This window comes from Moschus berezovskii, chromosome 10 (assembly GCF_049115385.1).
Source record: "Moschus berezovskii isolate FMDL1 chromosome 10, NW_MosBer_1.0, whole genome shotgun sequence".
NCBI classification, from domain to species: domain Eukaryota; kingdom Metazoa; phylum Chordata; class Mammalia; order Artiodactyla; family Moschidae; genus Moschus; species Moschus berezovskii.
In genome coordinates, this window is record NC_142469.1 from 17,043,576 (window position 1) to 17,060,751 (window position 17,176).

The 17,176-nt window shown below is 44.8% G+C and overlaps 1 protein-coding gene across 1 annotated transcript in view; it reads left to right on the plus strand.

Annotated features, from left to right (window-relative positions):
- Positions 1-655: 655 nt before the first annotated feature.
- LOC148776280 (uncharacterized) overlaps positions 656-17,176 on the plus strand; it is a 29,072-nt gene continuing 12,551 nt past the window's right edge. The window contains exons 1-2 of the mRNA XM_088840923.1: positions 656-737; positions 2,061-2,170. Coding sequence (XP_088697049.1) covers positions 656-737; positions 2,061-2,170 — 192 coding nt within the window. The remainder of the gene's footprint in view (positions 738-2,060; positions 2,171-17,176) is intronic.

Genomic DNA, 17,176 nt, shown 5'->3' on the forward strand with positions numbered 1-17,176 from the left:
GGTGAGCGTGGCCATGGAGGGCTCAGCCCAACTGGGAATAAATAGAAGCGGACAAGGCCTGCTGCCCAGACACCAACCAGCATACACCCAGGGGCCCAGGATCAGGGTTCCATGGAGCTCAGCACACCCGGCGCCGACCCAGAGCCGTGAGAAGCCCTGCATCTGAAGTAGCGGAGGACCTGGAGGTCAGCACGGCAGAGCACAGAGGTGAGGCGGCCAGGGCTGCTGCATGTGCGCGTGGGGAGGCGGTGCTGAGCCACACAGGGAGGAGTCCCCCGGAGCTGGGGCTGGGCCTGGACCAAAGGCTGGCCTCACACCACCCATCTCGGAGACTGCAGAGAAGACTCCGATGCTGGGCCTTCTTTGCGAATCTCCAGGAAGCTTTCGTGCCCACTTAGGCACATGGCAAGGCTGGCCTGTGGCAAACTTTTCTTCTCTCCCAGCTGTAGCTCCGGCCTTCAAATTCAACCAGGCTCCATGTCCAAGACCTGTCCCTACAGAGGTGGGAGCTCCAGGTGCAGGACCCAGGGATCCACTGAGGGGAAATAGAGACCTGAGATATCCTCTCCCAAAGACACAGGGCCAGTTTGGTACTGGACAGCGGCTTGAGAATATCGGATGTCTGTGCCTGTAGGACCACCAGCCCCTGGCCCCGATGTCCCAGCCCGCCTTCCAGAACCTCCACCTCCACCTGCACTTGCGCGGGCTTTTGCGGCACAACCTGAGTCAGGGCCTGAGTGACCACCTACGCAGGGGCAGCCTGCCCTGGCTCCTGCCAAAAACTCAGACGCCCACCATGACTGACCCAACCCTGCAGGGAGAACAGGCCCCTACTCTGGACACAGACCTAGAGCCCTTTCTGCAAACACCTCGTCCAGGGGCCTGGTTGGCTCTGCAGCCTCCATCCCGGTGTGTTCCCGGTGGACGCCATCCACTCCCTCCCCACCCAGGGGAGACTGACTTCCCTTCCCCTGAGCTGATTTTCATCTGGTTCATGTGCAACTTTCTTGCCATGTTTTATGTTTTTTATATCTTTATGTATTTTTTTCAATAAGTTTGTGTGAATAAATTTTCCTTCATTGATGCCATTTGGGATAATGGAGGCCTTCACCATGCTGTGTATGCATCACCACTCTTACACTCTTTAGTGTAATCCTACAATTAATAGCTGGCCTTAAGAGATATTGGGCTTCCCTGATACCTCAGCTGGTGAAGAATCCTCCTGCAATGCAGTTTGATTCCTGAGTCAGGAATCCTGATTCGCTACATAAGGGACAGGCTAACCAGTCCAGTATTCTTGGGCCTTCTTTGTGTCTCAGCAGGTAAAGAAACTGCCTGCAATGCGGGAGACCTGGGTTCGATCACTGTGTTTGGAAGATCCCCTGGAGAAGGGAAAGGCTGCCCACTCCAGTGTTCTTGCCTGCAGAATTCCATGGATCACATAGTCCATGGGGTTGCAAAGAGTCAGACACGACTGTGGGGCTTTTCACTCCACTTTCAAGAGATATCACCGGAATCCAGGTTAGACTGGAGTCTCCCAGTGTCATCTGGCATTTCTTCCCTGCTTCTGCTGCTAAGTCACTTCAGTCGTGTCCGACTCTGTGTGACCCCATAGACGGAAGCCCACCAGGCTCTCCCGTCCCTGGGATTCTCCAGGCAAGAACACTGGAGTGGGTTGCCACTTCCTTCTCCAATGTGTGAAAGTGAAAAGTGAAAGTGAATTTGCTCAGTTGTGTCCGACCCTTAGCGACCCCACAGACTGCAGCCGACCAGGCTTCTCCATCCATGGGATTTTCTAAGCAAGAGTACTGGAGTGGCTTGCCATTGAAAAGCCAGCCAAAACCCATACACTTGCATTTCCAGGTCTCCACTTAGCCAGCTGGACAGAAAACCCAGCGGGATTCAAACAAGCTGACAGATAAGCAGGAGAGGACTCACAGGCAGACGGCTTACCTCAGGTCTCAGGTAGAGCTCCGGGACCACAGCAGGAAGCGGTGATCTCAAGCCCTGGGCTCAGCAGCGCCATCATCCTGGGGCCGGTGCCTCTGCCCTGACGGAAGGTCACCAACCGCCACAGGCCGACCTCACGCCCCTCCCACTGCTGTCGCGTGACCTCACCGGCCCCACCCCTTCTGGCAGTTGGAGCGCTCCTCTTCCCCCTGATACCAGGGTGAGGCCCGGCCCTGGGCCCTGATTGGTCACTGCCCCAGTTCTGAGCCAATCACGGTGGCCTGGGAGGATGGAACACACCGATTGGCCAGGTCCAGGTCGTGTGACCTACTCTCCAGGACACGTGTGGGCGCCTCACCCTATGTCAGGGGTGGAGGCAGTGCGGTGCCCCAAGAGCAGAGCTGAGAGCCCAGTCACTGTGTCCGTGCACTCAGCGTCCTGGGACGTGCCTGCGCATCCTCTGTATAGACCGCTTTGTCCTCTGCAGACAAAATGCTGATGTCACACCTCTTCCCTTACCAAGCCCTGTATCACGTACCCTCATTCAAAGGAGAAAGGCCTCCTGTTTGAAGGTAGGTTTGGAGATCCTCTCCTAGCGTCTAGGCTTCTTTGGTGTGTCGTGTTAGGATAACTGATGCAGTCAAAAAATACCCCTGAGCACCACCACATGCTGCTCTGTGTTTTCAGGATTATCGCCTGTTCTGAGTAGCGGGTATGGCCCAGGGGCCCCTCAAATGAAGTGAATTTTGTCCAAGGAAGCACTTGAGACACTGAATCCCTGAATCACCTTGCTGTACACCTTAAAATCACAAATCTTTAAAAATCCACGTACCTCAATTAAAAAGAAAGATATTCACTCGTCAAAAATTGTAAAATTTGCCAAGTTTTCCTTTCAAGTGTTGGTTCTTAGTACGTGTCCAAATGCTTTGGTGGTGTTTTGTGAGGCAGGGATCCAACTTCGTTTCCCAGTGGATGCAAAATAGCCCCAATGGGCCTCCTCTCTCCATTTACATATGAAGCAGCAGTTTCCAAAGCCCAAGTAGCAAGGACTTCAGACCTTTGGTAATTTGCTCAGCACCCCAGAGGCAGGTGTCCTTTTCTGTGTCTTCTCCTCGCATGTCACCATGGTCAGTTTCTACTATGCACAAGTGCCCCAGAAAGTTCTCTGTAGTGAACCATGCATGTTTCTGTGAGGACAGAGGATGGGAGCGCAGAGGAGGGGCTGAGTCCATAGTGACCACTGACCATGCCCAGCAACCCCAACATTAGTCTTGTGTGATAAAATCACATCTTATAAGGGATTTATACCTTTAACATTGAGAACTCCTAAAACCGAACATAAACAACCTGTTTAGAACATGCACAAAGAAGTTAAATAGACATTTCTCCAGAGACACACAGATAACCAGCAAGTTAAAGATATTCAGCCTCACTAATCACTAGGGAAATCAAGGATCACCCTGCCCTGTTAGGATGGCACACTACATCAATTTGTGGGTTCTTTGCGATTATTTTTCAGAGTTCACGATTTTATATATCTATAAAATATAGTGCGGGGGAGAGCAATACAAGGGTGGGGGAGAATAAAATGTTATTATAGGAATATAGGCGATTAGGTGAAATCACGTGTCAACCTTTTGAAAACCGTAGAGCACCTTAGAATTTAAAAACCTTTCTATTGAAAATATTAAAATTTTAAACACTTTTAAGTATGGTATTTCCTTTTCTAACTTTAAGTATTAGTTTCCGTCGAGTCTTAGTTGCCTCATTTTGGATCTTCACCGCGTTTTGCCAGACCCCTTGCTGTGGTTCACAGACTCTCCTGTTGTGTCTCATGGCCTCCAGAGTGTGCAGGCCTCAGTAGTTGTGGGGCGTAGACACAGTGGCTTCACGGCTTGTGGGATTCCAGTTCCAGAGTCCCCTGAATTGCAAGGTGAACTGTCAACCACTGGGCCACCAGGGAAGTCCCTGGTGTTCATCTTGAGGTGATGCAAGTTTCTGAAATTCCATAGTAATGGCTGGTTTTGAATATAATAAAAACCACTGAATTGTAAACTCTAAATGGATGGATTGCATGTTAATATGAATTTCATCTCAATAGAGCTGTTACTTGAAGAGCCCCTGAAAAGCAGAAGAGCTTGGGAGGCAGAGTACAGGCCAGCTCCAAGAGATTTCAATGTTGCAACGGATGACCCTGTTCTGTGAGGTCAGTGGTTAGGGGACACGGAGGCGTCCTCCTAAGCTGCACTAAGTGCAGGCATGTCTTGGTTTATTGAGTTTTGATTTATTGCTCTTCACACATCATTTCGCTGAAAAAAAAATTTTGAAACAAATCGATGGTTTGCAGCAGCCCTTTGTGGAGCCAGTCTATTGACATCAAAGACCCTTTACTCAGACAGGATCCCTTCAGAATTCTGGGGAACAGATCTTTCGGACACCATTCAACCTCCTTTCTATATAAAGTGACCCTCTTCTTCTAGGAACTGACTGAGATCCCATATAAATTGGAACAACACCAGCCATGGGGGTGGGGTTTTGGGGAGAATGAGGACTCTGAAAACAGGATGGGTTGGGGCTATGGGCTAGGCTACCTCCAAGCTTAGCTTTTGGGTTTTCACTTCAGTTCTGGGACAGGTTGGCCTCACCACTGGGCTTCGTTTTTCTGCAGACAGATTATTAGTTTGTGTGGCTTATAGACTCTTCACATATATGGGAAGGCCTTTCCTATTCTGATGATGAAATATTTGCTCTCTCTTGGCTTCTACACAACTGTTTGTCTCTTGGCTTTTGGTTGCACACCTTTGGCCCCGCTGTAAGGTGTCTGTGTGTTTGTAAAGTGTGAGACAAGAATATCCTTTCCTAGATGACTACCTAGTTTTCTCGCTATTGGTAAAGAAAAGATCTGTTCCCCAACTATCTGAAATGTTATGTTAATCTTCTACTAACATTATGCATGTTTGGGAGTCTGTATCTGGCTTTTTCTTTGTTCTCTTCATCTTTCTGAGAATCAGGGCCAGTCCAAGGCACACGTGTCTTCACACTTCTGAGATTTCTGAATTGGCAGGCATCTAACAAGTCAGAACCTTAATAATTGGCAGTATTTTTCGTGGTGGTTCATGAGCCAGTAATGCACCTTGTGCTACACAGTGGCCCGGATTCTTCAACAAAATGATAATAATCATGGCTTTAAAATCTGTCTCATCTCCTGGTAGGCCTTATCACACCTCATCACTTGACCTGATTTTTTTTTCCCCTCAGGGGTTTCCTGAGGTATTCTTGCTCAGTTTTTCTGTGTGAAGCTTAGACTCAATTTAACCTGAAAATCGGTCTGAGTGTTGTTTAATTAGGATTGCATTTGATGTTAGACTAATAAGAGGTGGCATTTCTAACATTCAGTCTGATCATTAAGAACACTGTATGTCTTCACAATGACTCAAGTACTTGCATGTGTGTAGAATTTTCCAGAAGGTGTTGACGTTTCCTTTATGTTCCTTCTGTTAATACTGGGCATCTACACTGGAGATGCAGCATAAACAAAGTAGGCACGATTTCCTGTCCTTGGATTTTTGCCTACCTGAGATCATGAAGATATCCCCCTATGTCTTCTTCCAGGTTTTCTTACCTTCCCACTTAGATACCTATTCACTGGGAACTGACTTTTGTTGGACTGATTTTATTCCATCTACATGGGCGGTTCGGACAAGGCAATGGCAACCCACTCCAGTACTCTTGCCTGAAAAATCCCATGGATGGAGGAGCCTGGTGGGCTGCAGTCTATGGGGTCGCTAGGAGTTGGAAAGGACTGAGCAACTTCACTTTCACTTCCATGCATTGGAGAAGGAAATAGCAACCCACTGCAGTATTCTTGCCTGGAGAATCCCAGGGATGGGGGGAGCCTGGTGGGCTGCCGTCTATGGGGTCGCACAGAGTTGGACATGACTGAAGCGACTTAGCAGCAGCAGCACATGGGCAGTTAATAAAGCACCATTGACTTAAAATCCACTTCACTGCTGACTGGTACTAGTAGTGTAATAAAGCACATGCTCATATATGGGTAAGACTAGATACATTTGAAAGACAGAATCAACTTTATTTTTCTTCCATTCCTATCTTCCTATGTGGAGTTGGTGGAAAAGGAAGTTGCCAAGAATGACACCATTGTTTGGCCCTGAAAAACAAGAAGCCGTCACAACTATGGGGGAGGCCCCTGGAGGAACAGACAGGAAGTGACAAGTCACGGCTGTATACTTGCCTGAGCTTGAGGCGTCTCTTAGATATCAACATGAAGATGAGAGGTAGGCAGGTGGAGATGAAAGTAACAATTTATATCTCTGACCACCATTCCCTTTAGAAAATTTAGCTATTTGAAAGCAAAAAATATTAAGACCCTTCATATAGTCAAAAAATATGTGTACACTTTATAGTCAGCCCTCTCTAGCCTCAGCTTCACATCTGTGGATTCAAAAACCATGGGTCATGTGATAGTATGTATTTATCCAAAAAATCCAGGTGTAGGAGGACCTGTGCAGCTCACACCTGTGTCGGCTGAGGGTTGCCTATATATGTAACAGATACAAAATGTATCCATCACCCGAAATATTACTTCAATCAACCCCAGGCAGCCAATAATCTGCTGATCTCCAGAGATTAGATCTATTTTTCTAGGATTTCATACAGATCAGATCATGTATTTTCCTTTATGTCTGACATTTACTGACTGGCATAGTAAGTTTTCGGTTGCTTTTTGTCTGTTTTTAAATTTCCTTAATTTATTTCTGTTAATGTTCAGGTCTTTTCCTTAAAGAGAAATGTACCCATTTTTTATAAAGTTCATTAGAAATATATGGATAACATTTTGTTTATTTATGCTGTCCGTGATGTTTATATTTTTTAATTTAGTTTTTTATTTGGTTGCTCTGAGTCTCAGTTGTGGCATGTGGGATCTAGTTCCCTGACGAGTACAGGAATCTGGGATCCCTGTATTGGGAGCAAGGAATCTTCACCACTGGAACACCAGGGGAGTGCTGGCTATTCATATTTTCATTTGTTTTTTTTCCTTATTTCTAATTGGGTTATAGTTATTTTACAATGCTGCGTTAGTCTCTGCTGTAAAATGAATGGATTATTTGCATGTGTACATATACACCCTCCCCGTTGATCCTCCCTCCACCCCTCACTCCTCTTTAGGTCATCCCAGAGCACCAAGCTGAGCTCCCTGTGCTGCTCAGCAGCTTCCCACTAGCTCGCATTTTACACATGGTAGTGTACATACGTCAATGCTGCTCTCTCAGTTCGTCCCCTTCTCTCCCTCCCCTGCAGTGTCCACAAATTCATGTTTTATGTCTTACCTCCATTTCTGCTCTGTAAATAGATTCATCAGTATGATTTTTCTAGATTCCATAAATATATATCTACGTGCTGTGCTTAGTTGCTCAGTCCTGTCTGACTCCTTGAGACCCCATGAACAGTAGGGTGCATGTGTCTTTTCAAATTATGCTTTTCTCAGGGTATTGCCAAGTAATGGGATGGCTGTGTCATAAGGTAGTCCTATTTTCAGATTTTTAAGGAGCCTCCATACTGCTCTCCATAGTGGCTTTATCAACATACGTTCCCAGCAAGAGCACAAGAGGGTTCCCTTTTCTCTACATCCTCTGCTGCATTATTTGTAGATTTTTTGATGATGCCCATTGTGATTGGTGTGAGGTAACACCACACTGTAGTTTTGATTTGCATTTCTCTAGTACTGACAGAATAGTGGGTGATGTTGAGCATCTTTTCATGGGTTTTGGCCATCTGTATGTCTTCTTTGGGAGGCATCAAAGTCTTCTTCTATGTTTCAGCCTCCATTGATCTTTATTTCTGTTCTTGTGCCACAGCCATACGATCTTGATTACTCTAGCTTTGTGGTATAGTCTGAAGTGAGGGAGGCTAGTTGTTCCAGATTCATTTCTCATTCTTAAGATGACTTTGGACATTCGGGTTGTCTTGTGTTTCCATACAAATTGTAAAAACATTTGTTCTAATTCTGTGAAAAATGCCATTGGTTACTTGACAGGGATTGCATGACTCTCTAGATCGCTTTGGGTAGTAGGGTCATTTTCACAATATTGATTCCTTTAATCCAAGAACATGGTGTATCTCACCATCTGTTTCTGTCATCTTTGATCCCTAAGCATAATGTTTTGATACTCACGGATTTAAATGTATCTGCAGTTCATCCCTTTATTAAGCTACTTCTGCATTGTTCAGAAATATATTGTTCATCTGTTGAACAATTGCTTCGTTTCCCACCAAGTTGTGGCTATTTTAAGTAAAACTATTATAAACAGTTTAGTTCAGTGCAGTTCAGTCGCTCAGTCATGTCTGACTCCACCCCATGGACTGCAGCACACCAGGCTTCCCTGTCCATCACCAACTCTTGGAGCCTACTCAAACTTAAGTTCATCACATCGGTGATGCCATCCAACCATCTCATCTTCTGTCATCCCCTTCTCCTCCCAACTTCAACCTTTCCCAGCATCAGGGTCTTTTCAAATGAGTCAGTTCTTCACATCAGGTGGCCAAATTATTGCAGTTTCAGCTTTAGCATCAGTCCTTCCAATGAATATTCAGTACTGATTTTCTTTAGGATGAACTGGTTGAATCTCCTTGCAGTCCATGGGACTCTCAAGAATCTTCTTCAACACCACAGTTCAAAAGTGTCAATTATTCAGCACTCAGCTTTTTTTTCATAATCCAACTCTCATATCCATACATCACTACTGGGAAAACCATAGCCATGTTCTTAGTTTTCTGAATGTTGAGTTTTAAGCCAACTTTTTCACTCCCTTCTTTTACTTTCATCAAGAGACTCTTTAGTTCTTCCTTGCCTTCTGGCATAAAGGTGGTGTCATCTGCATATCTGAGGTTATCGTTATTTCTCTTGGCAATCTTGAATCCAGCTTGTGCTTCATTCAGCCCTGCATTTTTCATAATGTACTCTGAGAAATGGTGTCTTACTTTCTGGTAAAAGTCCATTTTTGGGGGGTGGCCAGAGGGACAGTTAAAATCAATGATGAGAGTGTTTCCTGGAAGCATAGTGGTTAGGATTTGACTCTTTCTCTATTGTGACCTGAGTTCAATCCCTGGTTGGGAAAGTGATACCCAGCAAGCAGCATGGCCAAAACAAACCCAAAAGAAAGAAAGAAAGAAACAAACAAACAAAAAAAAACTGAGTGTAAAAGTGCACTCTGTAGGAAAAGCTCCTCAGGTTCTCCTCTCTGAATTTCACTCTACTCACCCTCATTTTAGAAGGTTCTGAAGTATATCCTCTTGTTCCTTTTAAAGCAATTGTGTCAGAGTTTGAGACATCACCAGATTTCTGGGCCTAGCACTGCAATGGTTTCATCAGAGAGGCTAGGGTTAAAAAGAGAACCAAGGTAGCTCCGCTCATGTCCACCCCAGGAATAAGTCCCATCAGGGCACCGTGGCTCACATACTTAAGGGAATCTCTGCCCTCAGGACTGGCCTGCCTCCTTCCTTTCACATGCTGATCAGAGACCCAGACACCCTCATCGTGTTTCCACCCCCCAGGGCCTGGATTTCGGAATGGCTTTGGGGTAGCAGGAGACTCTTCCTCCTCTATCTGCCGGGACACGAGCATGTCTTAAAAGAGTCTGAGTGTTTCTGGTCTTACGAAGCCTTGGCCAACATTGCCTGAATTGGGATTTCTGTTCCGAACAGAGACTGCAGTCATGCGATGACAGTGAAAGAGTTGAGTCCTTACCACTAGAACAGTTGTCATTGACATGGCCCTGGCTGAGTGGCTTTGTAGAAATGAATTTCCACAAAGAAGCAGAAAGTATTGAAACAAGTAAAGTGCTTGCTAGGACGAAAAACACTATGAGTGAATAGACAAAACTGTGTGCTCAGAAAGAGGTTTCACCATTGTGGTGGCTTAAATCACTTATATGCAGGGTTTCTTTAGGTTTTCTGGCCAATCATCTTGCTCTGCCTGGTTCTCAGTCCGCGTTTGGTTCATCTCAGAGTCCTTCCCGTGTGTGTGCATCTCTTCACCAAGTAAGGTTCTAGCAAGGAAGCCTAAGGGGAGTTGATATCACTTACTGACTGCAGGTAGGCACCCTCTCGCCCTTTGACCGTTTGGAGCTTTTCTGCACATGTGGAGTGGAAAAGATCTCCTGGACCTTGAGAATGAGGACTCTGTGGTCCTTTATCTGTTATCTGGACAGGGATTAGGTCCTATTTCTTCCTGCTATTGTCTTCATCTTGTAGTATCTGTCCACAGAGGAGAGACTCCAGGTTCTCAGTCTGGGGCCTCTCTCTCTTCTGCCCCATTTCCAGTGTGGGTGGAAGGATGGGGTGTGAGGTTACTACATCCGCATGGCATTCCAGGTATGAAGACCTGTGCATTTCCACAGGTAGTCAACTCCCCACACCATCCTCCCCGGAAGTCTAGATCGAGGATGTGGGGGGCTTATCTATTTATCGTATCTCCCGTTGCTTCTCTGTAACTTCCACTCTCACAGTTAGGAACCAGGCTCCCACCATCTGCCATTTATCTGTGCATTGTACCTTTCCAGATTACATAAACAGTGGTTTCAGAATTGTTAGCTACTACACTTTCCTTGTGGCTCAGCTGGTAAAGAATCCGCCTGCAATGCGGGATACCTGGGTTCGATCCTTGGGTTGGGAAGATCCCCTGGAGAAAGGAAAGGCTACCCACTCCAGTATTCTGGCCTGGAGAATTCCATGAACTATAGTCCATGGTGTCACAAAGAGTCAGACACGACTGAGTGACTTTCACTTTCACACTCTGGAAAGGACTCTATAAAAGAAAGCCTACTGCTTATGTAGAGCCCTTTTCACTTTTAGTCTAGAGAGTCTGTTCATTTCTGAAGTTCACTTGGGTCAGCACCTTTTCCCCATCCCCTATGGTGAACTTTTTCCATGTGTTTCTAATACAGTTAGATTCTGTTGTATTTGGCATTCCATTCTATGCAGTCCTATAGCCTGAAAAAGTAAATTTGAATAGATCATGATTGACCCCTTGGACTCTATGAATTTATGTTTAGCAAATGCATATTAACAGGAGTCCATCTAAAGGATCGCTTCAAATTCCCCACCCCAGGATCTGTTTTAACATCTGTATAGATTTGCCTTTCCAAGAATGTCATCAATGGGGTCATACTGTGCACAGCTTCTTCAGACTGGATTCTTTCACTTAGCCATATGCATCTGACATTTATCCCTGTCTTTCAAGGGCTGACTTTTCACTCCTGTCCACTGTTGAGTATTATTTCTTTGCATGTGTATAGGAGGAAAAACCACTTCCCTCTGCCCTTTTGGTACTTGGTTGAGCGTTCCTTCTCCATAATCAAAGCCAAATTATCAGGAGAAACAGAAGTTTAATAATATGTATACCTCTTTTTTTATTAATTAATTTTTTTAATTGGAGGCTAATTACTTTAGAATATTATATTGGTTGGTTGTGCCATACATTGACATGAATCCGCCCCGGGTGTGCATGTGTTCCCCTTCTTGAATCCCCCTCCCACCTCCCTCCTCCCCTTATCCTCCCTCTGGGTCATCCCTGTGCACCAGCCCCGAGAATCCTGTATCATGCACCGAATCTGGACTGGTGATTCGTTTCACATATGATAATATACATGTTTCAATGCCATTCTCCCAAATCATCGCACCCTCGTCCTCTCCCACAGAGTCCAAAAGACTGTTCTATATATTTGTGTCTCTTTTGCTGTCTCGTATACAGGGTTATCGTTAACATCTTTCTAAATTCCATATATATGCGTTGGTATACTGTATTGGTGTTTTTCTTTCTGGCTTACTTCACTCTGTATAATAGGCTCCGGTTTCATCCACCTCATTAGGACTGATTCAAATGCATTCTTTTTAATGGCTGAGTAATACTCCATTGTGTATATGTACCAAAGCTTTTTTATCCATTCGTCTGCAGATGGACATCTAGGTTGCTTCCATGTCCTCGCTATTATAAACAGTGCTGCGATGAACATTGGAGTACATGTGTCTCTTTCAGTTCTGGTTTCCTCGGTGTGTATGCCCAGGAGTGCGATTGCTGGATCATATGGCAGTTCTATTTCCAGTTTTTTAAGGAATCTCCACACTGTTCTCCATAGTGGCTGTACTAGTTTGCATTCCCACCAACAGTGTAAGAGGGTTCCCTTTTCTCCACACCCTCTCCAGCATTTATTGCATGTAGACTTTTGGATAGCAGCCATTCTGACTGGTGTGAAATGGTATATCATTGTGGTTTTGATTTGCATTTCTCTGATTATGAGGGATGTTGAGCATTTTTTCATGTGTTCGTTAGCCATCTGTATCTTCTTTGGAGAAATGTCTGTTTAGTTCTTTGGCCCAGTTTTTACTGGGTCATTTATTTTTCTGGAATTAAGCTGCAGGAGCTGCTTGTATATTTTGGAGATTAGTTCTTTGTCAGTTGTTTCATTTGCTATTATTTTCTCCCATTCTTGCATATGGGGGACATGCCAAGGAAAACTGAGTCACTTCCTGCAGTGACCAAGGCCATCACCTTAAATACCGTCTTAAGCTAAAAACATATGAAAGACCTTGGGGGAAAAGGGGAGGCCAGTTATGGCAGTTTATCATGGAAAGCACAGTAAACAAGCATATGATTCTCTACAGATTTATGTCGGGACGTCTTCACTGATAAGAGTTCCCTGAGATGTGGCTATCCTATTTCAGGTGCAAAGAGGGACACCCCTTACAGAGACTGCCCTACTAAATGTAAATGTAACTCGCGAAAGGGCAACCTGGGGCTCCCCTGACGATCTAGTGGTTAAGGATCTGCCTGCTCATGCATGGGATAGGGCTTGATTCTTGGTCCAGGAGTATCTCACATGCCTCAGAGCAGCTAAGCTCATCCACCACAACTACTGAGCCAGGGCTCTAGAGCCTGGGAGTCACAGCTATGAAACGCGTGCACCACAACTACTGAAACCTGCACACCTGGCCCCGCAGCCTGCAACAAGAGCAGCCCCTCTCCCCACAACTGGAGAAAGCCCTCTCAAGGCAACGAGGACCCAGCACGGCCTGGGTCTTAAAATAGAAAAGGGAAACTTACTCAGCTTTTCTGTTTTTTTTTTAATTTATTTATTTTATTGAATTAAATAGAGCAAAATAACCCTATGTTGAAGACATATCTCAGGGTGACATGTTCTGCCCCCCTTGACTTGGATGTAACCCAATTTACCTACACATACATCTACTGAAGGGTATCATGATTTCTTAAAATTTATAGCCATTTTGAATAGAACAGCTGTGCATAATTGTGTCCTTATTTTTATTTTCAGAGCAGTTGCCTAAATACTGAAAAGCACAATTTTCAAATCCCAAGGTGAGACTTGTTTAGCTTTGGGGAAGAACTACCAACTACCTCAGAACGTGACTATACATGCATTCCACCAGCAATGAGGGATAGGTCCTATTGTTGTTCACTCCAGTGATTGGTTTTATCATATACTTGGAGTTTAGCAGTCCTAATAGTTGTAGTGTGATGTATCATGATTTTAATCTGTAATTCCCAGATCGTAAATGATTTTGAACCTACGTGATATTAACAGCTTAAGAAATTCTGACGTGTGCTGTGAAGTGAGTAAATTTGAAGTCACTATGCTAAGTGAGCCACTCCAGTACTCTTGCCTGGAAAATCCCATGGATGGAGGAGCCTGGTAGGCTGCAGTCCATGGGGTTGCTAGGAGTTGGACACGACTGAGCGACTTCACTTTCACACATTGGAGAAGGAAATGGCAACCCACTCCAGTGTTCTTGCCTGGAGAATCCCAGGGACGGAGGAGCCTGGTGGGCTTCCGTCTATGGGGTCACACAGAGTCGGACACGACTGAAGTGACTTAGCAGCAGCAGCAGCAGCATGCTAAGTGAAACAAGCCAGACACAAGCAGACAGACACTCTATGATTCCACTATGAAGTGTCCATGTAAGTCTACTGCAGAGACAATGTAGGGTAAGGGTGCCAGGGGCTGAGGGGAGTCAGACCTGTTGGTCTTGGACACAGGCCAGTGACCGCGTATGATGGTGGTGATGGTGGTGGTAGACGCTCCTTCGTATTCTGCCGTCTGTGAACCCACGCACTGTAGCCTGCCAGGCTCCTCTGTCCATGGAACTCTCTAGGCAAGATCCTGCAATGGGTGGAATTCCCTTCTCTAGGGGATGAGCCTCTGGCAAACCTCCAGCTTCACCTGGCAGAACTCTAAGCCAGAGACCATTGTCCCAGTTGAGTTCAGTTCAGTCACTCAGTCATGTCCGACTCTTCCCTCTCCAGATGAGCCTGGCCTACCCAGGAGAGACAGGGCACAGCCAGTAGCAACACCTTCTCAAATAGTTTTCCTGCTCAGCACCTACCACCATTTCTACACTCTTGGTCTGTCTCCTTTAGGTCTGAGAGCTCAAGGTTTCTTGAAAGTGAGGTGTTTCACCTCTTAGACAATTTAACCTGCACACAGCCCTGTGCCTCATCCTGCCAGCCAAGGACACCAGCTCCTCTTACTGAAAACCCATGTGTCATATGTGTCCTACACAAGTCCTCAAATTAACAACAACAATGCCAACGAGAAGACCTAGGGTCAGGGAGGGCTGAGGGTTAGTGAAATTATCACCAGATTCACCAGACTGCCAGCTGCTAAGGTGAGTGGCAGCAACTTCCTACTGGCCTGACGTCTTGGGGATCATTCTGTCGACCTGGTGACAAGGTACCTGGGGGACGTTGTGGCAGTATGATGAGTGAGATCTGGAGGGAAATGTGGAAATGGACAGAAGATGGATCTTGCAGCAAGAGCTGACTCTCTGGGTTGATGCGGTTGGCTTAGAATTGTAAATGGAACTGTGCAGTGGTGAGGTTATTTAATCTTGGACCAAGCCTCTGGACTCCACATGCTCTTGAATTTTTATTGACTTTGCTCTCACGAAGGTTTCTTGACTTTCCCAAAACTTCAGAAGGTTAGGGAGTATGGGGGAGGAAGTGAGTGAATGATCAAAGATAATTTAAATCCTAGTTCTAAACTATGAGAAAAGATGTCCCTCCTCCAAGAAATTAGTTCTGTAAATAGTTTTCAGAAGTCAGAAGGCTTTCAGAGGTTGAACTTGGCTGATGAAATATTCATTTTCCTGTTCCATATTGCTAGTGCACCCTCCTCAATTTCGGTCTCTAAAATCTAAATTAATGAAGACATCTGCTTCTAGCAAACGCAGTCAGTGTTGTCCTGCCACCACCAGCATGCAATCTGGAAACCACAGCAAGAAAAAGAAGAGCATAAAAGGACCACACAGTACAGCTTCCAGAAGCCAGAATCCTTCTCAACTCACCCTCATTCCACCCCCATTCTGCGTCCACTGACGTGTCTCAATCTGCTGTCATAATTCAACTGCAAATACGTGTGTGTGCTCAGTCACTTCAGTCATGTCTGATGCTGTGAGCCCCATAAACTGTAGCCCACCAGGCTTCTCTGTCCGTGGATTCTCCAGGCAGGAATACTGGAGTGGATTGCCATGCCCTCCTCCAGAGGATCTTCCCAACCCAGGGATCAAACTTGAGTCTCTTATGTCTCTTACATTGGCAGGTGGGTTCTTCACCACGAGAGTCACCTGGGAAGCCCCAGTTCAAATACTTAACAGGAAATGCACTCTAGGCCTGTTTGTTCTGTCATCAATCAAAAACCACCAAGATTTGGTAAGAACCAAAATAAGCAAGTGATGACTACTTTGTGAAGACAGTTTGCTCAAGGATTCTCTATGCCCACAACCAGTTCAGTCACACATGGCTCTAACGGGGATAGTCTAACTCTGTCTGTGCAAATGTGTGCCCAGCTCCCAGTCTGATGATCATTAGGTCACCTTGACTCGGCTTCCGTTCTAGGCCAAAGCTGTCCATGGAGTGTAATGTGGACTACAAATTCAAGCTCTGCATGAAACCTCATATTTTCTAGTATCCACATTTAAAAAGCAAAAAGAAGCATCAGAAATTAATATTGAAATCATATTTTAATTCCACATACAAAAAATATTATCATTTAAATATGTGATCAGTATGTCACAACTCATGGCTGGCATGCAGATAAAGCTGTCCTTATTTTTATCACTAAATAGGTTCCTTTTGAAGACAAAACGCCTCTCTTGGGACGTAAAGTGGAAATTGGAACCCCTTTTCCTTGGGAGTGAGCCTGTCACTAACATCCATCACAAGCTCTCTATATGAATAATTAATCACAACCACTACTCACTGTGACCAAAAGTCTACAATGAACAAAAGCCCAGAGCTTCACAGGTGAATGCTATTGAAGGATTAGTGATGAGCTAACACCCATCCTGATCAAAGATTTTCAAAAACTGCAAGCAGGGCGACACTCCAAAACTCATTCTGTGTGACCGCCATCACAATCATACCAAAACCAACAGAAATACCAACACAGCAAAGAAAATGAAAAGCCAATATCATTGATGAACATAGATGCAAAAATCTTGAACAAAACACTAGAAGAGAAAAAAATAAAACCAAAACAACAACACACGATGCTACATTAAAGGGATTGCACACCAAGTTCAAGTGGAGTTTTTCCCGGGGTGTGTAAATTTTTCACTATATACAAATCAAACAATTTGATACACTATATTAACAAATTGAAAGATAAAAATCATATGATAATCTCAATAGGCGCAGAGAAAGTTTTTTGACACAATTCAACACGAATTTATGATTAAAAAAAAAAAACTCTCCAGAAAGTAGGCTCCAGAAGAAGCCTACCTCAACATAATAAAGGTCATATATGACAATCTCACAGAAAACATTTTTCTTGGTAGTGAAAACGTGAAATTATTTCCTCCGAAATCAGGAACAACCAGGGTGCCTACTCTCACTGTTATTATGCAATATAGTTTTGTAGTCATAGCCAGAGCAATCAGACAAGAAAAAGAAAAAAAAATAATCCAGATTATAAAACAAGTAAACCTCTCACTGTTTGCAGATGACCTGTTTCTATACATAGAAAACCCTAAAGATACAACCAGAGAATTACAAGAGCTAATCAATGAATTTAGTAAAGCATAGGACACATAATTAATACACAGAAATCCCTTGCATTCCTATATAACATCAATGAAAAATCAGAAAGAGAAATGAAGGAAACAGTATCATTCACAACTGCAAGAAGAATAAAAT